Raw genomic sequence first — 27,779 nt, 5'->3', positions numbered from 1 at the left:
ACCTTACTGAAATCTCTATATTGCCTTGTCTTCATTTGCAGGTAATATATGCATGGGCCAGAGATGCACCCAAATTGGACCTTCCTGAAGGAGTTGGTTTTAGAGTTGGAGGCGATTCACCAATTCAGTACCTTGTACTTCAGATGCATTATGCACACATTGACAAGTTCAAAGGTATGTATAAATTATATGCATTCAAATGTTGTATTTCTTTTTGTTGTTGACTTTATGATTGAAATTGTACAGCTTTAGCCACAGTATGTGAAACAAGTTGTTCAATTCACTCTTAGTAAATATCTCCACCTTGAGAAACCCTAATTGTGATATTGGAATATGTTTATATTGCAGTGTGCTTTCCTTTTCCTTGTTTTTTGGATTAACTTTGAAATAATTTATGTTTCAGATGGAAGCACAGATAATTCGGGACTGTTTTTGCATTACACTGAAAGACCGTGAGTATCTGTTTTTTGTATCATTGAATTGTAACATTGGTGAACAGTTTTTCTGTGAGAATTTTATTTTTCTCTCGCCAATAATGGGAACTTTGTTTTACTTTTTAGAATGGATAAACTTGCTGGAGTCATACTTTTGGGCACCGGAGGTGCTATTCATCCAATGAGGAAGGAAAACATGGAAACATCTTGTGTAATTAGGGAAAATAAAATTATCCATCCTTTTGCATACAGAACTCACACACACAGCTTAGGTAAGGAATACTTTCCAGGTTGTGTTAAATAAGTGCTTTGAGAAGATGGGGTTTGGAAATTGCTGTTAACAGCTGCATTTCCATAAAATAATGCTATGGGCAAGGGTATTTTTTCAAGGGTTTTTTCTCTAATAATCACTGCTCCTTAAGAGCTTCGTTTTTTTCTCACACCTTACTCTATATACTTCTGCTATAAAATTATTTTCCTTTCTCATTTTCCTTGGTTGAATGGTCATTCTCAAAATATTAATAAACAGCCCACTCTGGTCATGTTGGGGGTTTTTAATGTCCAAAGCCACCCTGATTATTCTGCTTATTTTAATGTAAGATGCATAATAATCCTTCATTAGTTAACTACATTTCACTAAATTCACCAGGTTTGACTATGTTAAATTTTCCTTTGTGGATTCAGTAAAATAGATATCATTGGTATTCTACTTATGTAATATAATTATCCATGTGATCGAGGTGTCACTTAATCATTTTAAAAATCGATTATGCCCGGAAATAATGCTGAATCAAATCTAAGTCTGATGGCATAGTGACATTTATCTCATTTCAACTCTAATTGTGGAAGAAAATTTGGCAAATTTCGTTGCCAATTGGATATTTTATCAGCCAAAGTATGTGGTGCTAGTATTACTTTTTGCCGTGTCACTATTTTATTCTGCTTCTTCATGTTTGCCTCAGAGATTGAATTTTATTAATCAATACGTTTCAAAGTAGAATTTAAAAATATTGAATGTACAGCTAAGATTACTTCAATCAATTTTTTGAACTCATTTAATTTAAAGGTAACTATGTATCATAACAATAGATTGCAATAGGGACAAGTTCATCCATGTACTCTTTTTAATTGAGTTAAGATTCATCCCAATTTTTATTTTCTCCAAATTATCAATTTGGCACAGCAGCTCTTTCAGGTAGCCTTTTACTCTTGTTTTCTATCTTGAATAAATTATTTTCTTTCTCAGGAAAAGTTGTCGCAGGCTATAAAGTGTCACGAATGGAGGATGGAACAGATGTATGGACACTCTTGGGGAAAAGGGACCCGTTGACTCCTCAAATGTTCTATCCTGTCCTAAATAATGTCACTGTTGGATATGGAGATATGCTGGTATGTAAATACCGTTGTTATTGGTATGGAGACTTCTGCAGTGATTGATTTGATAATTTTTTTGTCGGATCAATGCATTGTCGATTCATTTTCGGTGGATGATAATTTTGGGCACACTCCAGCTCGCATCTTTGGGTCCAAAAAAAAACAAAGACGGAAGCTGTAATGCACCTGAAATTGTTGTCCTCCGAAAATGAGCCCACACGGCAATAATCTGGAAAACAATTATTGATCTACTGTTGTTATTAATTTGTTTACGTATAGTTTATTGAGGAAATGATTGAAGAAAACACTGACCAGCTGTTATTGAAAGGTTGGCTTGCCTCCTAATTGTTGACATTTTTTTGTTTAATTATCCTCGTACTTTAATTAAGGTCATCTAGGAATCATGAGCAAATTTCATCATCTTTTTCTTTTAAATTTTAACAAAATAGTATTTTATCTTATTATTATTACTTACCCTTTTCTTTCTTAAAACCTTTTTTGTTCTGTTCATTTTTCTCTTCCCCTTGTGATGTAATTTATTTCAAATCTTCATTTTTTTCCTTTCTATGGTGTACTTTTTAAAACTCTGTCTTTCTCCATCTATCCTTAACAGTTATATCTATCGGTTATGGTTTTTTCAAAGATGATTGTATAGCAGTTATTATCCATTTTATGATAATGCTAGAAGGATAGTTATTTTTTCATTTTTGTTAATGCTTACATTTTTTCATGCAATTTTAAAGTCATATTATCAAATAATTCGGATAATCTCACTGCTAGAACTGAATTGATATGTACTAACCACTAGCTGCTGGTTTTTAATGCCTACTAGTTGCAATTCACTGCCAGATTTCTTTTGTCCATTTGCTGGGCAATGCATTAAGTGAAGTTCTCTTGTGTGGGTATGCTAGGCATTAAAATGCTAGTGGAAGACAAAAGTAAATTAATTACAGTAGAACCCCGTATTTGTGTTATCGGAATTTACGTTTTCCCGCAAATTGCAAGTTTTTTTCTGGGTCCCGTCATATTTCCTATCTCTCCAATGTAAATAGAACCCTGTATTTACGCCGTGTTTTTTTCGTTTTCCCGCCATGTGCATCACGACGTGCCGACTAAAAAAAATTTTTTGCGTAGTAAAACAATTAATCGCGCATATCAGCCCTTAAAATTGTCTTTTGGCTTCCTTTCGCGTATTTGTATTTAAAAATCCAAGAGAAAGAGACGCAATGAGAACTATTTTCGGGAAGAATTTGAATGTGGCGGGACAGAACGCCACTAACGTCGGAAAGTTGAACTACGTCATCTCGTTTTTTGTCATCGGCGGAAAGATTCACGATATGAAAGTAGGTGTTTTGAGCAATCGAGCTATGTAATAATTATAATGCAAGAACTCCGGAAGCAATGTTGACAATAATCATGTAGCCTATAATTTGATACGAGAGTTTGAAAGAAAACCAGACGTGCTGAAACGTGATAAATGCCGGAACTATAAAACTTGTCATCATTTGCGCTGACTTCATTCAACAGTTGCGTAGCGTAGATGGGTTAATTAAATACTTAACAAAACTTATTTAAACTTGAATTATCCCATTCACATACCAGCGTATCGCAAACAACTGTAATTTAAAAAAATTATGAAGTCGCACGACCGTTTGTACTACGCACTTGATCGCCGAGGAGTAGTTCAGGCACTCGTGTGTTGGCAAGTTATCCTCAATTAGTACGGGAAATAGAATTTATCCTGCTTGAAAATGGAAATTCGAGGTGAAAAACGGACATTTTTAATTGACGAGAAAATGAAAATTTTAGAGGTAGTCGATTCCCACACCGGAACACGCATCGATTCAAACAAATTCGTGGTGAAAAATCGCGATGCCATTGTAAAATATGCAAACCAGTGCGGAAATTTATCAAAAAAGAGAGTATATGTGAAGAATTCTAGGTAAGAAGAAATAGAACGAATTTTAAAAGAGTAGTTTTTAGGTGCAAGATCATTAAATGTTCCTGCAAATGGTGTCATCTAAAGGCCTGTTTACATAGTAAATTAACCCGTACAAGTTAATATCTAAATTATGAACATGAAAATGCATCGTGTATTCACCCAACTAGTGCGTATGCATGAACAGAAAATAGAACCTGTTCAAATTTGGTTCATGCATTCATAGTCGTATTTAGGGGCGGGGGATGTGCCCAACCCAGCTGCTTAAAAAATAGACAAAATTTGAATACGGTTATCACAGGAGGATCTATGGGGGGGCATGTGCCCCCCCAGACACTTTAAAAATATGCAAGATTTTTAATATGGTCCAGTTATCATTGCGTTCGTTTTGTATAACGTGGTATCATTGTGCCCCCCTCCAGAACAAAATCCTGGATATGTCCTTGCTTGTGCCCCCCAGAAAGAAATCCTGGATCCGTCCCTGATGGTCATCATTACGTTCGCTTTATTTTGTGTTTTACTCAAGGAGGCTCAATCATTTAATTCAATGAGAATAACTTTGATATAAAAATAAAGAGAATTTAGTAAAGTCATTGTTATATGTTATATCTTGTTTTTAATCTCAATTAAGACAAGATCTTTTGCCTGTCAGACCCTCTGTGCCCCTCCCAGAAAGAAAATTCCTGGATCTGCCCCTGCCTACATTCGTACATTTCCTGTCCCGTTCCGGTCCACAAAAATCATTCATGCAAGCAGACATTAATGTATCGTGTAAACAGGCCCAAAGGCCCTTGAGAAAAAGTATTTCCCCAGAAGATTGGGAATCGAAGATTCCACGGCATCTATAATGGTTGGTTGGATAGATTCAAAAATAGGTACAGTCTTGTATACAAGATGGTGAGTGGTGAAAGCAAAGATGTTAACATAGAGACAGCAACTCAGTGGAAAGAATCTGAATATATTAGACTTCTGGAAGGTTACAGCCCAAAAGATGTTTTTAATGCAGACAAAACAGGATTATTTTTTAATTTTTGTTGCCAGCTGTGCTTCAGAGGGAAGCAATGTTATGGAATAATGCTTAGTGAACAATTAAAAAATTAACATTTCCATAGCCAGTATGTGAATAAAAGTGAAAATTCTCTATTTCCCGCAATTTACACTTTTCTTCTTGGGTTTCTAGAAAAGTGTAAATAAGGGGTTTTACTGTAGTTACTTTGCTATAAATCATCCTATTCTTTTGCTTCCAGGCTGCTAGGTGCACAATGGAAAGTAATCGGCAAAGGTGGACACACGTTGGGTATGTATATTAGGTTTCAAAAAGTATTATCTATTCCATCATTCACTAAGTACTATTAATTATTATAATCATATCCATTTTTCTCGAATTTTCAGTCCCACTAATAATGATGAGATGTGCAATTTTTACCTGATGTACTGGGTGGACAAAGACACTCCATTGGAAAGGAAGTATTGCTTCACCAAGGGTCCTCCATTTTTCTCCTGGTCTGTCAGTAATGGGTTGAACCACATTCCTGATGAAGAAGCCTCAACCCTGTGAAGATAGTAAAGTCAATTTGGATTCACTTTTAAAAATATTTGTCAATATTTTAACTATGAAAGAAAATGCGTACTTGAACCCGTATAGAAGTATCTCTCTATGGTTGAAAAGCAAGAATTTCATGGCTATATTTTTTGGGCAGTAAAACTTTTGATCCAAAAACATTATTTAATCAGGCAAATTATAGAAATGTGAAATTAATATTTCAGTCTTTAGATGTATTTGTACATATCATATTTTCACGTACATTTCAAGCTATAATTTCCTGAACAATTTGATGTCAACAACAATGAAACTGTAGGTATGTACTGGGATTATGTTGAATGCACAGGTCCACCCAATAGTAAATTTTATACGTTTTTTGTTCCTTTTGAAGCATTTATATATTTAAACAACTTTAATGAATTATTGTATGTGTTTTTATATTTTATCTAGGACTTTTGCATCCTAATTTGTTTTTAATATTTATTATTAGATACTATTTGGTCTCTTTTCTACAGGACTGACAGATGTGTGTCTGTAATTTTGTATACTGTGTATGTACAATCATCATCAGTGAAAGACTTGCATCAATCTTGAAAATTTGATCAAACTTTGATATTTGAGTGTAACAATCATTGATATTCAATACAAGTTTGCAATATTATAAGTAAACAACCCTTGTGTTCCATTACTTCATAAATAATTAAGAGTTTTCAGCATCATCATAATTAGTCAATCTTTTTTTTTCTCTATTTCACTATAGAGTTTGATTACACTTGACTATGTTATTGAAGAGCTAGAAGTGAAGAGATGTGCTAAGTTTATTCTCTAATCTTAAAATATAATATCTTTGTAATTCTGTGTGTAGAAATTCTTACTTTAAAAGCAGTCATTTTCAAGGTAGATGTATCTATTAGCAGTAGATGCTCTATTGGTGAAGTATATTTTATAAAGTACTAATTGGAGATGATTTTTTATGGGCAGCCTGAGGGTGTTTTCGGGTATAAAAAATATCTAAAGATTTGTTTGCTTAATGGCTAATTGATATAAATTATTTCCAGTCTCTTCTTTTCACGTGGTTACAAAGTGGGTTCTATTAGGTTCTTCATCTCCTCAGCTTTCCTTAGTGCATGCTATGTTTTATGGTGTTATATGTATTTTAATCCATCATTTAATTTGTGATTAGGTCTCTCTTATGGTGATGAGTACATTCTATAGGTTTTAGGATGAGATGAATGCACGAAGCCCTTTGAAATTATAATTTTTTATCTGCACTAATAAAAACAGTATTTTTAGTCATAGTTTCATGTGCTTTAATATGGTTATGAAATTGTTTCAAAATCTTTTTGCTTTTGTAATATTCAGGAAATATTGTTTGCACAAAACCTTGTCCAAACGTTTTGTGTAGAGAAATGGGACTTGAAATATGAATACAAGTATCGTTTAGGTATATAATGAGCTATGTATTTAAGAAGTGGAATGTAGAGTAATATTTTGTCAGCCAAAAGATACCGTGACTGGGTTGGTTGGTTGTTCTCTACATAGTTGATTAATCATTGAATCAAAGATATAACTATTTCCTATGTGCTGACTCAAGATATCATCAAAATTAATTTTAATTAAACATTTATCAGAGAATGCACTACTGAATATGTGGTACTGAACACCACCATCAAAGTAGCCATTTGATCAATGAATTTTTTGTCATTCATGATCATGCAATTTGCCATTATGTCAAAGGGTACTTTTTTGGGAAAATTTAACTCTATATATTTTATGTCTCAGTTGTTGTGGATACCATTTAGTGGGTACAGTCATACGTAATGAACAATTAATCAAAGAGGAAGCTTTTAAGTTCGTTCTATGCTCAAATCCTCTTTTCTGCAAAAATCAGTGCTATCATTTTATTATTTTTGTCAAACTGATGAGTTAAAATGATATAAATGGGATAAGATTCACCATGCTTCTTTAAAATTTTGGAATTTTATTTTGTGTACTTGGTATTTTATTTAGCATATATATATAAATATGCATAAATAATTTATCCCCATAATAATATATCACATTACAGTTTATTTTCACTGAACATCTACAATTAGAAAACTGTTATTTGCTCTTTTTCTTGCAATAAGTATGTCTTCCTCGTTCACTCCCTATGTGTTGCCATAGGTTAGCTTTTTTTAATTTTCATCATATCCAAACTGTGCTTAGTGCGGAGCTGGATCTGTAGACTAAATTTCATAGAACTATCCATCATAATAGCTTATCAGAGATATTTTTGTAGACAGCATTAGTAACTTCATATTTTTAGAGGAATAAATCCCTAGATTGCGCCATCAGAATCGAAGGCTAAACCACCCAGGCAGCACAAGGGATGAAGGATGAAGAGAGTTGTACTCCACTGCATGTATCCTTCTTGGATAGTGACTCCTCATTGTGGTTATGTATCCTTGCCTTTTATGGTACTACCCTGGGGTTTTTGGATAGCTGGCAACCTGTGCTGGCTGGACAGTGTGGAATTGAGCCCAATGCTACGTGCAGGGTTTATATTTGTTTCTTTGTCCTTGGATTCAGGGGACCTTGATTATGTTTTAACATTTTTTCAAAATTTTTTGATAGCCATGAATTAGTCCAATGGAAAGATTTTAGTAAATGAGACAATATATTCAGTTCATAGGGGAATGTTTTTGCCTTTTAAGAGAGAAATTGGGGTGTTTCCGATATAAATATTTTCCCTTTCATGATGAAAGAAGTTCAGTTCCTTGGAAGAATCAGAATCATGATGACCATAGTTTGACCTCCAAATTCATTGTCACTGAATCAGAGGACCAGAATTCTTTTATGATAAATAGCCTAATTTATAAGGCGCAATCTAGGGATTTATTCCTCTAAAAATATGAAGTTACTAATGCTGTCTACAAAAATATCTCTGATAAGCTATTATGATGGATAGTTCTATGAAATTTAGTCTACAGATCCAGCTCCGCACTAAGCCTAAATAAATAGCGACATTTTATCAAGATATAATGATGTTCATAATTTAGGCAATTATCCATTAGTAATTTAAATCAAGTCTCAAATTAGATGCAGCTTTTAAAAATGTAAAGGAAACCAAGGGAACATGCTGAGCTCTAACTGTGATGATTTTTTTTAAGGCTGATAAAATATTTTGGTTTCTGTTGATTTTAATGTAGCTTTTATTTGATTGATCTTTTATGTGGCAAGGTTCTCTGGTATTACATGAAATGTCTTCAGGAACAAAATTTTGTGTTACATCTAAAATAATAAATGCCTATTCTATTTCCATGTGTTGAATCTCTATCACTCTAAGTAGGTATTCTTTTGGTTTTTATCTTTCTATTATCATAATTGAAAATTTTGAAAAATTGTATTTTAGTGATTTTGATCATGTGGTATAAATTGCATTGCAATGTGGTGGTGTGAAATTTGAAAATATTTTTCTGTGCAATAGGTTATTATTATTGTACCTGTTACGGTAGATCCATAAAATTTAGGGCACACGACTTATAATTGCTTGATTGTTTTGTTGGTGTTTGAATCTCTTTGTAAATTAAAGGTTGTGATGGTGATATAATAATTTATGATAACGTTATATGTTACGTTTTTATTACCCTATACTTATAAGTGTATTACTGTTAGTTTAAAAATATACATATATATATATTTGTCAAAAAGCCTATAAATGACTACAAAAAGAAGATTAAATGTATTTTTCCTGCATTGAATTTGGCAATTTATTTCTTACCACTACTTTTTATTTGCAAAATTGGTTGTTTGTTCTAAGATTGCCAATGGAAAGGCACTGCTTCTCTCCTTTAATGTGTACTTGCCTTGGTGGAGTGAAGAAATATCACCTTTGGAACTTAAGTTCTGGTTGGGGAAATTGATCATGCTTTCATGAAAATTGTCCCAGAATAGGGTGGTTTCCTATTATTTTTTTATTGCCTAGATCGAAAGATTATTACTCCTGGAGTACGTATTTCACGCTTTTAGATTTTTAAATGACGATATCTATTTTTCGCGATTAAATGAAAAGTGAAAATTTTCAAGCGCGCGAAAACGCGACGCGTAAGTAGGAATGATGGGAAAAAGTCCGTGGACGCATTTCTGGTTCCCCCTCCCGCCTTGTGAGGTGACCTTGATCAAGGCTCTGAGCGCTGATAGGATGCAGGATGCTAGCGGATAGCTGAGTACCTTGCTGGCTGGTAGCGCTTGGCTTAAAAAAGGTTTGTTAATACCTTATCGAACGAAGAAAACTTTCCGACCTTAGCCAGTTTTAATAGGTGATTATTAAGACATGCTTCCCTGAGCTCTGTGCCTCATGCATGCATTGGTAACCTCAGATGATGTATAACTCCTATCCTCTCGTGTAGAAACTAGGTCCCTGTGACGTCACGTGGAGTGGAATCGCATGGGCGCCAATCTGGCCCTTTTCAAATGAGGATAAAATTTGACCCTTGCCATTCGTCTAAACCGGTATTTCTAAAACGAAATAATTTGTGTATTATGAATACACTAATGGTGGGTAACGAATCACAATCAATGCCTTTCGTTTTCTTTGATGAAGGAAACTACCCTATTCTTCATTGATACAGAAGGTTAGCTGCAGCTGGTAGCTTTAATAGAATACAGAGATATTGAATCAATGAGATTTCCAAAAATGGCATGTCTGACAAGCATAGGTAAATTCTGTAGTACTTTTAAAATGGATGCTACTCAGCAGAAGTAGTATTGTTCTAAATGCTTGAATGAAATTGATTATTCACTAAATATTATTTAGAGTTGGATTTATTACGTTTATTTTATTTACTTGGTTGGGTTTATTGGAAGCATTTTTGGTCCCTACTAAATGCTGTCATTAAGACAAGTTAGGTGTTAGAAGTTACCAATAAAATTTCTGAGGAATTAACTGGTGGAGAGGAATATTTGTTGTTTTAAAAAAAGTGCAATGCCTTTAAAAATGGAATTTGAAGCAAATTATCCATTCCTTAATTATAACGCTGAAATCCTTGCATTGAAGACCATCAAAAAGGATGCACCGCACAAATTCTGGTGGAAAATTAAGGTTTTTAAGTAGATGTCTTTTCAAGCCCCCAAATTTGTTGGCTATAGAATTATTTTTAAATTGGAATTGCTGGCATGCTACCTCCTCTATCCTGTAATTAACATTAACTCAAATTTATGAGGTTCAAAAGCTCTAGGTATTGTGGCAGTATACCAATCCTCGTTTCTCATTAATAAACCGAATCAAATCATATTAAAATAAAGCATTATTGCTCTTTTCCACAGTTATGTTAATGCACTCAACATGTTTTGGCTCACAGAGCCATCGTCTGGTAAAAGACATACCTAATTCAAATTGAATCAGTCCTTCGTCTTCAGTCTACCTTGTTGGGCTCTCATGCATGCTGCACACTCAATGTCTAAACTTCCAGGACTCAGAACCATTTGGCTCTTTTTGGTAGCTGATGGTCGGCTTTGCCAGTAGATGAGACTGGTTGGCGATAGCAATCCCAAGGGTTGGGACTTACATCGCTGAGGACAGCAATTTCGTAAATCTTTGATGTTGTCTTCTGCAAGAAAATCGTTGCTGTGTCCTTCAGCTTCTCCTCCAGTGGTGACTCCTCCATTGCTAAATAAAGTGATTGCTTGTTCCCAGTCAGTTTTGGAATGGTTGTCACCTGTCTCAGGATCCATAGTACTACATATGCCATATCGCTTTTAACAATTCTGACAATGACGTATACGCCCATAGTGAGCCACTAGTGAGGCCTATAATACCTTAACAGAGCGTATAATATCTCCGACGATATCTCCCTCTCCACGGAGATAAAGCACCTCACTACGGCACTGCAGAGAAATGGCTACAGGAGAGAATTGGTCCTTAAAAGGACCACGAAGGAAGAGGAAAAGCGACGCAAGGCCACCATTGAAAACCAAAGTGATGACGTTGGAGAAGAAGAATCGTCAAAGAAGCTATACGTCACCATCCCTTTCATTGCTGGAACGTCAGAGAGGATCGCCAGAATATTAAAAAAGCATGACGTGGTCACCAGATACAACTGTGTGACCAAGATAAGAGACTTCCTCCCCGGGCCCAAGGATATCATTCCCCAAGAACTGTATGAGGGGGTATACAAGGTGCCCTGCTCCTGCGGAAAATCCTACATAGGGGAAACTTGCCGCTCCATGCATGTGAGGATTAAAGAACATCAAAGGGCGACCAATAACAAGCAGTTTCAGCTCTCTGCCATCGCCGAACATGCATGGTCGGAACCTGGCCACGACATAAAATTTGAGGAGAAGAAACTTTTAGTTAAGGAGTGCCGATACTTCCCTAGACAAATCAGGGAAGCGATAGAAATTCAAAAAACACCTTTGAATTTCAATAGAGAAGATGGATACTTCCTTCACAGCGCCTGGAAAAGAGTCATCAAAGAGAGAGCCAATCAGAGAGAAGCACCCAGTCAGACAGCCAATCACAGTGCAGCTCCCATCCAGCCTACAGTATATAAGCGAGGCAGAAACCAACAGCCGACACCTTCGACCTGAAGATGCTGGCAGGACAGCCAGCGAAACTGTTGTCAATCAACCAACAACCTGACGCGGAAGAAAACCCTGGAGAAATGCAGAGATCAGACCATCGCCGCGGAAACCTACGCTCTAAGACCATAGAGTTATCATCCCATGGTACCCACAGACAGGGGCAGATCCAGGATTTCTTTCTCGACGGGGGGGGCACAGGCAAGGCCGTATCCAGGATTTTGTTCTGGGGGGGGGGGGGCACAAGAATACCTCGCAATACAAAACGAACGCAATGATAATGGGACCGTATTAAAATCTTGCATATTTTCAAGGGTTTGGGGGGGGGGGGGGCATGTGCCCCTCCCTAGATCCGCCTATGCCCACAGAGCCCACAAAAATAATTAGATTATAAAATAAAAACGGATTTATAGTTATCAACGTTGACTACTAAGCAATATTCATTCAAGATCATTACTGGTAATCAATTAACTGTCGGCAAAGAAAACAAAGCCTTATCTGGCGTTTATTCTCTTTTCTGCTGAAATAAAGATACTTTTGTAGCCCAATAATCCGTGCTCTTAATGCACGCCTATGAACCCATGCAACTTCCGAATTAGCAAGGGGACTCCATTACTATTGTAATATTCATAAATACTCTACACTATAGTAATATAAACTCTATGGTAATATTCATAGAGTTATTAAATACTCTAAGGTAATATTCGTGCGAATTAGAATCCCGGGGTGGGGTGTTTCGCTTCTTTCATTTTCGTATGTATTTTGTTTTGTTGCGGGCTGCGGCCATTCAAGCCACGGTAAACATGCGGTGAATACATTCCTGCAGCAATACTCACACGTGGTGAAGGGGTGTTTTGTTGCTAATATATATGTTATTGTTTGCTGTCAGCCAATGCTACGATGAGGTCTAAAGATGAGAAAACATTGGCCGAAGTCTGTGATAAATTTGAAAATTACACGAAGAATCCAGTTGATTTCTTAAGGTATGTGTTTGTTGTTAGATCTATTTCTGCACTTATTTTGATTCTGTGTGAGGATGTATTTTTATACACTTTCAGTGTTCAGGTGGAATTAGCCAAAACCGTTAAGAACTTAGTCAAACGACTGTACGATTTATCCCAAGATAATGATAAATCTTCGAACACACTGCCTGAGTTAATCGTTGATAACTTTGATGAAGAGCAAATTTGGCAAGAATTAGAGCTGAGGAATGAGGAGAAATTACCAGCCTATATTGCTGATGTGTCGATGGTATTATCGCGAAAAGGGAGGCTAAAGCAAGTACTTAATTCGTTTCGTAATGACGATGGTGAAAGTGACGTCGGAGATATTGAGGGAACGGATGAAGGAACCTCGAACGAAGAGGAGTCAGATAATGAGCTTCAGCTGAAATCGTCAGAAGAGGAAAATTCAGGGGATGAAGATGAGTCTGAGGATTTAAACGATCAAGTTATTGAGCCCTGTGCAAGCAAGAAGAAATCTGTTGTGGATGACACTTTCTTCAAGCTGCATGAATTGGAGGATTTTTTAATTAAAGAGGAAAGGGAAGCACGTCAGGATGATGGGGACTCAGATGATGAAGAAATCGATTACTTTAATGAAGATCTGGATGGACATCAAACCAAGGTAAAAATAAAGAATTGTGTTATAAATTTGAATATAATTGCTGTGAAGGTATTAAGGTATAGTGAGAGGTGCAGTCTATCAATTCTGGGATTCTCTAGAGAATACTTGTGTCAGTGATTTATGATTTGTTATAATAATAATATATTTATTTCACGGACACAAACCCTTTGCAATTTGCAATTGTACAATTATCAGTTTAGAAAAAAATATACATACTATAAAAACAACATACGAGGAATATTAGACATACCTATAAAGAAGTATGATACAAATATTAATCTTCATTTGTGACAATGATGGAAAAAATGAAGTAAATGAAGAGTAATGAAGAGAGTAAAACTAGATACATAATTTTAAAAATAAAAAATAGTTAAAAGTGGACTAACAATAAATTATAGATAATATGTACTGAAATTTGTACTGAAATTTGTACTAAAGAACAAAACCTACTAGTTCGGTAGGCAATAAAAAACTGGTCTGTAAGGAATTTTTAAATGAAAATTTTGGTTGGTGAAAAATATCAACATCTAAGCATATATTATTTAAATCTCTATCCTGTACATGGGTAAATAAACTATGTAATTGCAAATTCTGTATGGAAGGGAAAATAGATTCTAAGATCTTGTATGTAGTGCAGGAACATTTGCATTAATTAGATCTACCAAATTAGCACATTGGACTTGGTTATTTAACAATGTAGGTAAGAACATTAAACCCAATTGTTTTCTCCTGTTATACAGTGAATTAAGTAATTGTAACAATTCAGTGTATGATCCACTCTTTCTTTCAATTCTAAATCTAAAAGCAACCAGTCTTAAAAATTTATTCTGGACCCTTTCAAAAGTGGATTCATATTTCAAGTAGTAAGGATTCCATACCAATGAACAGTATTCGAGTATAGATCTAATTAAAGTAATGTACAACAATCGGTTTATGAGAATATTGTTGAAGTCTTGGCAATGTCGACAAATTAATCCAAGGGACTTGTAAGCTTTGTTAACTATATTATCAATTTGCATGTGAAATGTTAAATGTGAATCAAATGCAATTGTACGTTGTCATTCCTTGATTTCTATAGTTCATTATTTTACAATAAATATTAGGTGTTTTAGACCTGCTTATTAGTTATGCTATTCTTTGGGAGTTGAAAATAATCAGTTGTTTAGTAATTATTATTTGAAGCATTGCAGAGCGGGGCATGCTTTAATGAGAGATTTTTTAAATATAATTAAGGAGCATCTTTCCTTATTTTTATTTTACAGAAAGGTGACTTAAATCCAAAGTACAAAGACTTTTTTCCACCCCCTGAAGTTTCAAAAGAAGATGGAAAGGAATCTAATGAGAAACTGGAAGGCATTCAGTAAGAGTGTTAAATTTGAAGCCCAAGTCTTTAATATTGATGCGTCAAGTTGCATAAATTTACCAGATATTCCTTGCAGGCATGTATTGCAGGAAATGGCCCACAAAAGTGACAGAAAAAGGTCCCTCGAGGATGATGGTGTGGAGGAGAAGTCCATGTTTGAGGAGCGCCAGGAGAGGCTGCTTAAAAAAATAAAACACTTGGAAAACAGTAATATTGCTGATAAACCATGGCAATTGAAGGGAGAAATTACTGCATCAGCTCGGCCACCTAATTCATTGCTTGAGGAAGTGTTGGAAGTGGACATAGCAGCAAGACCAGGTTTGCATGCATGTCATCAATTAAAATTTTGGATATGTTGAGGGTGATATATTTCTAGTATAGGGGTAGGTGTATCGAAAATGAAGTTAACTGCAATAGAAATCTCAGGTATATATGAGTGAGATACAAAATGGTAACTTGGTTTCCACAAGTGATGACATACCTATTAAACATTCCTTCATCGGACTGGTGAACTACCCAAATTGCCCAAAGCTTTTGTGGACTTATGAATGCTCATTTTGGTGCGAAAATATGACAACAATGTAAATTGGCCAACAGATGGGTACATTTAATTATTTCCCCAGAAGCTTCAAGTAATCAGCTAAGAAAGAAATATATTAGCACACTTTAACTACCATGATTGACAATCCGTCATCATCCCAATTCTTTCATTTATCTCATTACTCATTTTTGTCATTGAATACTATGTTTTGAACCTTTGAATTTTACTATAAAAATATTTTCATCTCAATGTTTTCAGCTCCTATAATTACTGAAAAAACAACATTAAAACTAGAGGACATCATCAGACAGAGAATTAAAGATAAAGCATGGGATGATGTTGAGAGAAAATTTAAACCTATTGACACTCCAGCAGAATTTAAGAAGAAGCTTGTTCTGGATCAAGAGAAGAGTAAGATGAGCCTGGCAGAAGTTTATGAGCAGGTGGGTGTTGCTTAAATATCCAAGACAGTGGATTAAGCTTGAATTAAATATGAACTGATTGCATAGATGCATTAAGTAAACATCTATTTCAGATGTGAGTAGGGTTATGTGAATAGAAATGTAAAATCGGACATTATTCAATTTGATTTAATGTTGAATCTTAAAATACTATGCCATCAAAGTATTTGAATCTCTGGGATTGACTTTGTAGTTATCTAATTGCCTGTCTTTCAAATTCATTTGAAATCCTAATTGGAAACAAGCTTTTGAGAAAATTATTTGAAAAGAAGTTATTTTCTGATACATTGTTAAATTTTCATTAATCTACTCTAATGCCTCTGCTGAATGATTTTTCTTGGAACCCAAATGCACTGCAATAGTATGCCATTTGCTTTTTATTTACCACATTATCATTGAGATTCTCGGGGTATGTTGGGACCAATTTTGTGACGTCACCCTCTACTTAATCTCACTCTATGGGTACGCGAGGTGTTTAAATGATAAACATATCAATGGAATGTCTTTAACCCATGAACGGCTAGCGTGCCCATATGGGCACAGCTGCAATGGTTTTTAGAATTGCGTATAAATTCCGACGCAAACATTATAGAGCATTCTGTCTTCGCCGTAAATGATTACAATGTATCACTTTATTCGGTTCCTGTGCTTACGGCCAGCATTTATAGCAGCAGTTGACTGTGGCTTGATAGGTATTCTTACTAACTCCGTTCGAGGTGGCAAAAGAGGAAAAATGGCGAAGTGTCTTCAGAAAATGAGATTTTTTTCCTTCTTATTTTTTATACTCAGCTAAGTATTTAATCTTATCCTCATAATGAATGTTGTCAACTTCAGTTTCTTTTGCCAGCAGTGTGATATCTTTCGTATGAAACAAGGAATTTGAATTTATTTTTGGGTGATCCCATATGGGCCCGGTAGCCGGGGGTGTCTTTTTTGGCTGGTGTCCTTCACTACAACCGTCATTATTGGGTCTGTTATCAAATAATTTCGATGTAAAACGCTAAGTTGCTGTCAATATTTCATTTTTTTCTTATGTCATTCGATTTTAACGACTTCATTATTTTTTGCTGTATTTTTTTTGTAATATTTCCATTAATTTTTAGTACAAAAAATACATTTTATACTATTCAACACTTTTATTCATGGTGCTTGCGTTATACTTTGCTCAACTATCTAGTATGAAGAATGATACGGCTATTTTCTACCACTGGTATACATACCCAACAATCAAGGGCATGGTGAAAGGGTGGATGAGAAAGCTAAAACATGATGAATCCATGATAAATTATTTTGGCAATCATGGCTGCAAACAGTTCATACGGGGTGAACCTATAAGTTCCGGCTTTAAAATATAGTGCTTGAATGCTCCTCAAGATTACTCGGTGGAATTCAACATATAGCAGGGACTGAGTGCTGAAGAAAAAAATAACTCCTATAAATTAGTAGGTAAATGCTCTTCGTATTTGCTTATCATGTTGGACAATTTACTAGAGCAAGCGATAAATCTTTTCCGTTTATTTTGACAATTGGTTTACTAGCTTTCCTCTAATAAGTCAGTTAAAATCTCAAGGATGTGAGGGTACTGGAACAGTTCTGAGAAAAAGGATACTCAAATGTCGAAAAATCAGCTAGCTAAGCAGCCCCGCTGCTCCCATGCTTTCGCACGGGGGAAAAAAGAAAATATTGTTGTTGCTAGATAGAATGACTTTTCGGTAGTGACTGTCAAGTCACCTTCCCAATGTGTACACCCACTCAAAAAGGTCACGAGATTCCCGCGTGTTACCTCAAAAATGGTACAAGTTAGGCAGCCAGCAGTGGTCTCTAGCTACAATGTTTAGATAGGCGGAACTGATCTCACGGATCAAAATATCAACAGGTTCAGGAATGTTGTCAGAGGAAAAAATGGTGATGGTCCTCATGAAGCTATTTCCTTGATGCCGTCATCGTAAATGCCTGGATCTATATGGAAAATTCTGGTTCAAATATACCGCAGTAAACCTTTAGGCGAGGGATTGCACAAGTGTTTTTGTAACGAAGATGTACCTTTCCCAGACCTGGTGGTCGTATTTAATATTCCTTATCAAGTGCAACTAATAATAGAAAGTCTGATGACATAAGGTATGATGGCAGGGATAACCAATTTGTCCCGTTTCATTAGACGCCGATGTTCTTATGAAGAATATTTTTCCCGCGCGCGCTCAGACTCAGGCTAAGTGCCCAGGTCTTTGCCTTCAATGAAATTCTAACTATCGTACTCGGAAATTGAAAACCCAATATATATTATTCAAAGACTCTACCAGCAATATAGGACTAACTTTGTAAATAAACTCATCGATAATGTGTTTTTTTATTCAATAACTGTTTTCAAATCTGAGTTTTATACAGCTAACATCTTTGGACAGCCAAAAAATGTTTAAACCGAAAAAATATAGTATAATGATTTAAAATTACTTCAAATTGCCAAATAAAAGAAGTATTATAGGTAAATACGAAAATATATGGCGTATCACGTAGTAAAAATAAGAATTATGATGGTTCGAGCGATTCTTCTGCAGAATGCAGACCGGTGGCCGGAACGGCTAGCGTGCCCATATGGGCACACCCCCTCTAGCAAAAACGAATTGACAGAATTTTAAAACTAAGTGTTTATCTGAATCCTTGGGAGGTAATTAAGCAGTTTTTAACGGAAAAACAAAATAAAACTCCGAAAAAAACTCCGCTGTTTAAGGGTTAAACTATGGGGTGAAATGGTAGTGATGAAGTGGTGAAACTATTTGCTGAGTATACTGGCTTTGTAGATGCGTATTCTTTAAAAGACGTGAGTTTAAGTCATCGCGTAATGTGACATAATATATTGGGGCAGAAGGAAACCTTCTTAGTGTACATTCAAAATATTCGCTCAAGTGACCAACCTTGGAAGGTCTCTACACAACTCCTACTACGGGTTTTCTGAAATGATGTCATATTTCAGCAAACCTAAATTAGGGATTGAAATGTTCATTCGTTCCAAGACAGTCTCAGAATTTAAATTGAAGATTCAGATTAGAGGTGCTAGGAGTTACCTAATATTTGATCTAGGGCACCTCTAGATAATTCAGATCCACGACCCATATTGATCCTCGGTACTCCTGCTCAAAATAGATCTCTGCAAATATGGAGACATTTCCATTCTTTATTATAAGTAGCTTTCATCATGTTGATCTTGCAGACGTGCGTATACTTACTATTGCTAATGATCTCCGTATTAATTGTATTAACTTTAATTAGAATTATGTGATTAATTCTTCATTCTTGTACAATAAATAGGAATATTTGAAGCAAAAGAAAGAGCTGGAAGCTGGTCAAGATGAGAAAGAAAAAGAACTGGAGGAGCACAAGGTTATTAAGAAGATGATGGATTCTTTGTTTTTGAAGTTAGACGCATTATCAAACTTCCATTACACTCCAAAGCCTGTAAGTAATGGCAATATTTGCATTTTTATGTACCATTGTGTTCAGAGAACTATGCTCAGGACCATGATTTCTTTATAGATTGCTCCAGAAGTACAAATTATCAGTCATGTGCCTGCAATAGAAATGGAAGAAGTGGCCCCTGTTGCAACTAGTGATGCTAAGCTTTTGGCTCCTGAGGAAGTTAAAGGTTAGTATGAAAATTATTTTTTGGTACAGAGAGTTGTGTGTTATTTAACTTGAATGGGTTCCAGCAACCAGCTAATGTTTCAATATCTTATGGTGTTGATTTAATTGCTCTGATTACTTTCCTGGTACATATTACTTAAGTTCATTTTTTGGTATTAATCACTGAGTTAATCATTCTTTGAAGGCTCCAGGCCTAGACATTTTTCATGTTAATACATGTACTATTTTGATGCCCCTTCCTCCAGTTGTGGTGTTTGACAGAGCAAGCAATATGGGAGGGGGGTAAATATTTCCTCCCTACTTCCTGTCAGGAAATAAGGAAATTAAAGCTGAAAAAGGTACCCATTGGAAATGAAGTAAATTTGTCATTAAAAAATTAAAAATAAGCTATTATAACTGTGAATCACGTAGGTACTAGCAGCACATATTCATAGATGTGTATTAGAAGTCTTCCATTGTATTCACAGTAATAATTAACACTGATCTCAGCTAGTCTTTGCTGTCTTCCAAATCTTATTTGCTGTGGTATGTTTCTTTGGGCCATCTTCTGTTCTAATAGTATTTAAATTTTGCCAAGTTTTTTTTTCTACTATCGTTTCCAATAATATGTAGACACCCATGAGGCCCACTTAACTGGTGTGGTTGGGTCAGTAAAAACTTTGAAGGTTGGCACAAGAGGTAACCTGCATCCCTCAACCATATGCCACCAAGAGCCGATGAGGGCGGATGCGAGGGTGATTAGTCTAACGAGACAGGGGTCTAACTCCAAGCTCAATAGCCCCAGCAGATGGAATGCTCATGTTTTGGCTGTTGGAGTGCTTACATATGGGCTCCTTGGCGACGATGTTCCTCTCCTTAGATTCATTTTTGGGCTCAATGTACAGGTGGTTAAATGTGGCTCCGTAGCTGAGTAGGTTTGTTTCACGTGCATTTGTTGCATTTAAGTTTTGGGAAGGTTCTAATCCGAAGTAATTATAATTTTTTCATTTTGTAGAAGAATTATGTATTCTTAGCATCAAATAGACACAGTTGACTGAATAAATAATTAATGCCAAATTTTTGTAAAGGACAAAATTTATTAAAATAATGACTATTTAAGTTAACACATTTATTTCGAAGCAGATCATTCACTGAGAGAAGATAAGTTGAGGAAGTGGCAGAGGTATCTTTGTGTCCTTTTGGCTAATTGCTGTCGAATCTCAGTTGAGAAAAAATCCTAATCAAATAAACTACAATTCTTACTAAATAAACAGATACATTCATAGTTGAAATCATTTTCATACCCCTAGAGTAAGAAAAATAATTGTAAGTCGGTCGATAGTCATAGTTTTCAAATTTCTAGGACTTGATTACAAAAAAAAATGGGAATTCACGTGAATGAAAGACAAATGCTTCCCCAACAGTGGATGTATGAACTACAATTGACATATGGGCCAGGTGGACATTCTACCATTCTACCCTGAAAAAAATGCATCACAGTAAAATCACGGATGAGCTTAAATAAAAATAAAAGGTTTGAAGACAGTGGTGCCCAATATTTCTATCATAAATGTGTTACTGTTAATAGTCGTCGGATAAAGTAGTGTTAAGAGTTCATTAACCAATTAATGTATTTCTGCTTATTTACACTCCATAAAGAATCTGTGTAGAAATGAGTGTGTTAACGTAAATGGAGTCATCATTTTTATAATTAAGTTGTAAAAAAAATTCGATATTAATATTTTCTTGGGTCATCTGCATAGAATATGTTGGCTTAAGAATTCCTCTTCTAAAAAATGAATAAATTAGGATTACTTTGGAATCAAACCCAGAACTTCACCGCATCTACCGCACACAGAATAGATCTAATCATCTCCGGAGCCACGCATTAGTGAGACATAAATGGTGAGTCTAAGTATGAATCTAAAGAGAGGAAAACCTCGCCACAGAGCCAGAAAAAAATACTCCGACGGGTTTTGGGCGTGAAATTTCTCTGTGCATTCCATCCGCTAATATGATATCTGCTTGGCCTTTTTTCCCCTGGAGTTTGACTCCAGTTTTGGTAGCCAAGTCGTGTCTGTTGTCGGCTCTTGGTACCTTGAAGGCAAAGGATGCAGGCTGCTTTATGTGCCAACCTTCCAAGTTTTCGCCCACCCGGCCCCATCAGTTAACTGGGACTCGTGGGTGTCTACATATTATTGAAAACGATAATACATGTTGGCTACACCCATCTTATTGTGCGTGCAAAAATATCTCTTTAAATATGTTCTTAAATCATGGAGGATGCAAACACTTTATAACCTTATATTTAGTAGATTCATCGTAAACATTGAGAGAGACAGTTGGAACTATCCATTATGACTGACTGCCATGAGGTTTGTGAAGTCTGATTTAAGAAATATTGATGGTACTTTAGTATAATCACTTCCTCGACATGCCATTGATGTAATATTTGATAATCTCTTGTTTAATTGTTGTGTTGTATTTACTAAACCGACTGCAGAATGGTGGGTTGTCAATGGAGAATCAAACATTGAATGTTGGTTATGGGTTTATTGTCATTGGAAGATTAAGTGTGTACCATATAATTTTTATGATTTACTTCCTCTCCCAGCAAAACCCAGAGGCGATGTAGTGGGCAAGGGCGAGAGGTCTGAGACAGATAAGAAAAGAGAAAGAAGGCAAAAGAAACTGCGTCAAAGGGCTCGAAGAATTGCTCGTGAGCAGAAAGAAAAGGCTGTCGAAAAAGTTAATCCTGGTCTTGGAAACAAGTACAGCAAAGAGAAGGCAATTAGAATGTTGGAAAAAGTTTCAAAGGAAGAAAACGTTGAACTGGTTAGTATTTACAGATATTTCTTTCAAAATGATCCGTATACATGCCTTTTATCTTATTGTATTACTTTTTTCTTACAGCTGCAAGGAAACAGCAAAGTGGTCAAATCATCGAAAGCATTCTTTTCGCAGTTGCAAGACGAAGTTACGAACCAAATAAAATCTCGAACTGATTCTTCCAAGAAGAAAACGAAGTGGAAAGTTACTGCGCAGAAAGTAAAGCTGTAAATAATTGTATTTGTATCACAATAAATTTTTTAGGTGCTGTCGTTGTTTCCCTGCAATTAGTAACTTTTCATTTCCCCGCAAGATGTCTTCAAAGTCTGTCTTGAAGCGCGATCTCGCTTGATGCGAGATTCACGAGATCAACAAGAAAATGGCTTCCGTTCTGCTGTAAACATAGAATTGCATTTCACGAGACTTGAGATTGTGTATGTATTTCTGGTGATAAAATTCTAGCAAGGGTGGCTTGTCGTGGTAATAATTTCATTGACGTATGAATTTCAACACAGATGTCTACAGTAACTACTCAATCTGCCCCAGGTAAGATACTTAATTTCCTTATTTCTCGATATTCACGTCTTGAAGATAGCCTGGTATTTCGAGGTTTTGGTGGGTTTTATGCTTTGGAAATGCTGAATACGATGGTTTTACAACGATTTTATCACTTAACAATTGCTCGCACACAAATTATTTGGTTGAATTCAGTATATACCATCCTGAATTGGTGATAAATGACCTATGTTTTCATTAGGGTTAGTAGTGCAAAAGGTTTTTAGTTTTGCGCATCTTTAAAATATCAATATTTAAGTAATGGTTTCATATATTAGTTATGAACATTGAATGATCAAATTTGGCATCAACAAGTAGCCTGCGTGATTAATTCGATCAGCCACTTGTTTTAATCGGATATTCATTCATTGTTTATGGGTGTGCGTCCATGAAAAGACAAAGCAATTCTATGAGTATTTATGAGAGTAATATAGTATTGATATTATTAATTTTGTGTGTGAATGGGACGGTCCATTTTGTATTTACTATTCTATTTTTTATCGCCCAATTCTTTCTTGGAATGCTAGTATATTGTTTATAACATAATATTGCATGTTTTCCTTGTTCAGTTTCCATATTCCATCAATGAAATGCGATTGTATCCTACACTCCATTTGTTACCTCCAGAATAATTTGAAGGTGTTATTGATGTGTAAGCTTATGTGTTTTAGTAGCATGTGGTAAAATTCATCCATATATTTTTGCAGCTTTCTTTGGATGTTATATATTTAGCGTTGACAGCTTTGTTCATTTTGCATTTTTTAATTTTATGTACGTAATATCAGAAAGGGTTAATTTTAATTACTATTAGTAATTGGACATTGTCCTATTATTTATTAATTCATCTAACGGCCTATTCATTTATATGCGCATGCAAATCACAATTTGTTGTGTTTCCACTCATGATTGATTCTTTACCTCATTGTCTTACTGTACTGAAGTGTATGTATGGTTTTAATTTTTGGGGATAATTCTCAATTAATAATTAATCATTCTACATTTGGTAATTCTATAGTTTGTTCAAGTTTCTTGTCTTTGCTCTTGACCTTTAAATTCTTGGAGTGGATGAAATGCTTTAGGTTGACCTGCATTTCATATGTTGACTTTATTGTTGTCATTAACTGTGGAATACATTGAGCTCTTTATAATTTATAAGCTCTTTTAGTTTTGCAATGAAACTGTGTAAGTGCAGTTTCATTGCAAAATTAGTTGCAAGTTTGCAAGTTTTGTTGTCGGTTAGTGAGCCTGTGGGAAACATTAGAGCCCCATGTTTTAATATAGTCAAAGGGATTTTTTTTCAAATAGTGCCATGCAAATTGCTGTGATTGGAGCAGTCCATTTCTATAGGGTGGCTTCCTTTTTTTTTCATTGCCTAAATCGAAAGATTATTACTCCTGGAGTACGTATTTCATGCTTTAAGATTTTTAAATGATGATATCTATTTTTTGGGATTAAATAAAAAGTGAAAATTTTCAAGCGCACGAAGATGCGACGGCTAAGTATGAATGCTGGGAAAAGTCCACGTGATGTCATTCTGGTTCCAGCTACTGCCATGTGAGGCTATGAGCGCCACTACGATCCAGGCTGCTAGCAGGTAGTGCTTGGCTTAAATAAGGATTATCAATACCCTATCAAACAAAGGAGACTTTCAGACCTTGGGCAATTTTAATTGGTGATTATTAAGAGATGTCTCCCTGAGCTCTGTGCCTTACGCATGCATTGGTAATCTTACGATGTAGAACTCCTGACCACTCGTATAGCATCTAGGTCCCTGTGACGTCACATGGAGTGGCATCGCATGGGCGCCAATCTGGGCTTTTTCAAATGAGGTTAAAATTGACATTCGTCTAAACTGGGATTTCTAAAACCAAATAATTTGTATATTATGAATATACATTAATGGTGGGTAATGAATCGCAATCAATGCCTCTTCTTAGATGAAGGAAACTACCCTATTAGTAGAGATTTGAAACCTCTTGGTTTCCTTCCCTTCTCAGTGTGTAATTCTAGGTTTTATTTGTTTAAATTTTGGATAGCAGTCTTTATTAACATTATGTGGTTTTGGGGGTTTATTTTTTACTAAGGTTGTGGAGTGTGAGGTGACTATCTATGATTTCTCTTTAGATAAGGAAAGGGAAATCTTTTATCTGTTGATGAATTATGATACCTTTATCATAGCTCAGTTTCTGTAACAACTCATCAACACTAGAATGACGGAGTGAGCCGTATTGGCTATAGCTAGCCGTCATTCTAGGCAAAATATCATTATTTCCTAAAAGCATTCGCATGGCAGATACCTGACTGCACTAATCTAGGGATATTTAAAGTGGATGAAAATTCACAATAGGTCAAATTCATTTAAAGGAATTAGTGGATAGAGAGAAGGAACGAATTTCACTGGCTCACTCCGTCGTTCTAGTGTTAATTGTTTGATGAGCTGAACATTTATGGTGGGGATTGCATTGTGAAGGTTCATTTGCCTTTAACAATGTAGTATACATTCCTTGTAGCGACAATAGTGATGGATTCAGGCTTACTGTGGTTTAAGGTATCCATAATAGAAGAATTGGTAGACTTTTCCCTATAATTTATTTAACACACAACGTGGTTCAACTCACGGAGCCATCATCAGGTACAAGACACTCTGGGGGTGCCTATATTAGTGTTGGGCGCTGTGCAAGCAAGACGGCGCAAATGTGGGACTCCGAAAAAAAAAGTGGAGCGACTTGTCAATCACATTTAAGTAGTTTTGACTCTCTCTCTGTGCTACTCACTGTTGGAGCATGACTCCCTCTTCCTTTTTGGATGCCTCTATTTCCCTTTCCTCGGTGCAACTCTCTTCCATGAGCCTCTGTAATTCTGTGTATCGAAGGGAGTTCATTTTCTTTTGAACATTTTTCTGTAAGCTTGCAAAAGCCTTCCCGAGAGCTGAAATAAACTTACCGGAGTTTAAGTATCAAACATTTTTCATTAATTATAATTTGTAAAGGAGATAAATGCATTGTGATTTAATTTAAATACTAGTAAATTATACCTGATAAATAGTTCACTCTGAGGTCTTTCCTGTAACCTACATTCCCACTCCGTTGTCTTTGCCATTCATATATCCTGTACCTTCCAGTCTTCTGCTCCCATACTTTCACTTCCACACCTCTTCTTCCCTTCTCCTCATCTACTTTTACCCTCCGTGCCTCAACCATTTGTGGAGTCTTACATTGAAGTGTACTGTTTGTGGCAAGGCAGCTCTCACTGAAGAGTGGTGTTTGTCATCACTTGCGTGGATTGCTCTGTGGAAGGCTGTGGGATTTAGACTGCAGTTGCATGCCTTATTTATTGTGTTTTCATTTATGTGCTTTCATCATTTATTCAAGAAGAAATATTGTATCTGCAGCAGTTTCATGCTCTCAAATAGATATTTAAGGATTTTAACCTATATTTATTTGGAATGTCCCATCTCAGATACCAAGCAACACCTAACAATTTCTAATCGAACAGCATCATAAAATCAGTGATCAATTATTTGTACTAAGGAACTGAGTGAGACTTCCTTTTGTAATCCCTGTTATTATTAGTACATAACTCATTGAACTAGTATTTGGAGACTAGGTATTTCATCCCAATCACTTGGATTAGGATCGAACATTGAAGTAAAGGTTTTTTTTTACCTAGATGACATTTTTCTGTGTGAAAACCGGTATTTTTAACTTATTATGTCAAAATTCGAAATATTCTACTCTCCAGAGATTTTAGAACTTAGTTAATGCATGGTATTCAGTGAAACATGGCTCTTTATGAGGGCGAACCTTACAGAATTCACAGATAGACTACTAATAGTAAGTTTCCTTCTTGAGTTCAATTGCAGAACAAAGACAAGATGCTCCCTGAGTCAGCCCTCCATTCCCACCCTCCATGCTGAAAGATGCAATCCTTCACTCCTTAAATCCTGTCCAAACACTAGCTTACTTGAGTAATTTTTCTGTTGATAAGATTCCCTTATTAAAAATAGATTTTTACCTTGTTGAAATAACTCTACAACACCATGTCGCGATTCACTGAATTTGAAGATGCAACAATGTAAATGCTTGAAATTCTGTTCGAAAAAATATCACTGACTTTCTCTATTAACTTCCGTTAAAGGGTGTGTTAGGAATTGATTAGAGTCATGAAGAATGTATTCCCTTCTAATCATTTGTTAACTAAAATGTACACCATTCAAGTCATTGTTGACTAAAATGTATACCCTTCAAGTCATTGTTAACTAAAATGTATACAAATCTAAAGTTTGATTGTGACTTAGTTTTCCCGTCATTCCGTATTGAGTCGGTCAGTGTGCACACATTTCCTTGCCTGAAGTCGGCCAAAAAAACACTCACTTATAGAGGTTCCTAGATTCTCACTTCACAGAGGCTTTCAAGGGTAAAAATGATGGGACCTGGAAATGAGTCACTCATAGAGGTTTCTCACTTTCCAGTTCTTGCTTATCGAGGTTTGACTGTATAGGAATTATTTCTGAAAATTATTGAATCCACTAAGACTACGTATGTTTGAATTTCATAGGGTAAAAACACAGTAAATTTCATATAAGGAAATGATTCCTCCGGCTACATCATGACTTGAGTTCTCTGGCTAACAATAAAGGCCGTTTTACATGGGACACGTACTTGCAGAATCTGACATATGTATGATGGCGCAGTCAAAATTGCATTGTGTAAAGCCGTGAATTGCTAGAACACATGCAAGAATGCATTGATGTAAGATGACAAAATAGCCCGTTCTAATTTCGCTCATGCAGTCATGCAGTTCCATGCCACTTAAAAATTAATGTACGAAGTTATAACCTGCACAATTCCGTGTCTGGTGTAAAATGACCTTAAGAGTGAACACTGAAAGGTAGCTAGATTCCTTGGCCCTCTGGACCTTATGCATTTACGTTGA

The 27,779-nt window shown here is 35.7% G+C and overlaps 3 protein-coding genes across 4 annotated transcripts in view; all 3 read left to right on the top strand.

The window, feature by feature from the left end:
* Positions 1-9,033, top strand: part of LOC124165922 (peptidylglycine alpha-hydroxylating monooxygenase) — a 43,987-nt gene extending 34,954 nt beyond the window's left edge. For both annotated transcript variants that reach the window (XM_046543457.1, XM_046543456.1), the window contains exons 5-10: positions 42-174; positions 404-452; positions 561-706; positions 1,681-1,823; positions 4,995-5,044; positions 5,140-9,033. In XM_046543457.1, coding sequence (XP_046399413.1) covers positions 42-174; positions 404-452; positions 561-706; positions 1,681-1,823; positions 4,995-5,044; positions 5,140-5,305 — 687 coding nt within the window. In that variant the 3' untranslated portion in view covers positions 5,306-9,033. The remainder of the gene's footprint in view (positions 1-41; positions 175-403; positions 453-560; positions 707-1,680; positions 1,824-4,994; positions 5,045-5,139) is intronic.
* A 3,590-nt stretch (positions 9,034-12,623) lies between these two features.
* On the top strand, positions 12,624-22,576 carry LOC124166065 (U3 small nucleolar ribonucleoprotein protein MPP10). The gene is made up of 9 exons (XM_046543678.1): positions 12,624-12,834; positions 12,910-13,477; positions 14,740-14,837; positions 14,917-15,158; positions 15,640-15,824; positions 19,149-19,295; positions 19,374-19,482; positions 22,075-22,295; positions 22,374-22,576. Exons 1-9 carry the CDS (start codon positions 12,752-12,754, stop codon positions 22,518-22,520), a joined length of 1,800 nt encoding a protein of 599 aa, XP_046399634.1. The 5' UTR covers positions 12,624-12,751; the 3' UTR covers positions 22,521-22,576.
* A 99-nt stretch (positions 22,577-22,675) lies between these two features.
* Positions 22,676-27,779, top strand: part of LOC124166063 (aryl hydrocarbon receptor nuclear translocator homolog) — a 138,071-nt gene continuing 132,967 nt past the window's right edge. The window contains exon 1 of the mRNA XM_046543677.1: positions 22,676-22,835. Within this exon, the coding sequence (XP_046399633.1) occupies positions 22,805-22,835 (31 nt within the window). The 5' untranslated portion in view covers positions 22,676-22,804. The remainder of the gene's footprint in view (positions 22,836-27,779) is intronic.

The sequence above is a fragment of the Ischnura elegans genome, chromosome 9 (assembly GCF_921293095.1).
Source record: "Ischnura elegans chromosome 9, ioIscEleg1.1, whole genome shotgun sequence".
Taxonomy (NCBI): Eukaryota; Metazoa; Arthropoda; class Insecta; order Odonata; family Coenagrionidae; genus Ischnura; species Ischnura elegans.
Note: the sequence above shows the minus strand (reverse complement) of the source record. Positions and strands in the feature narration are given on the sequence as shown.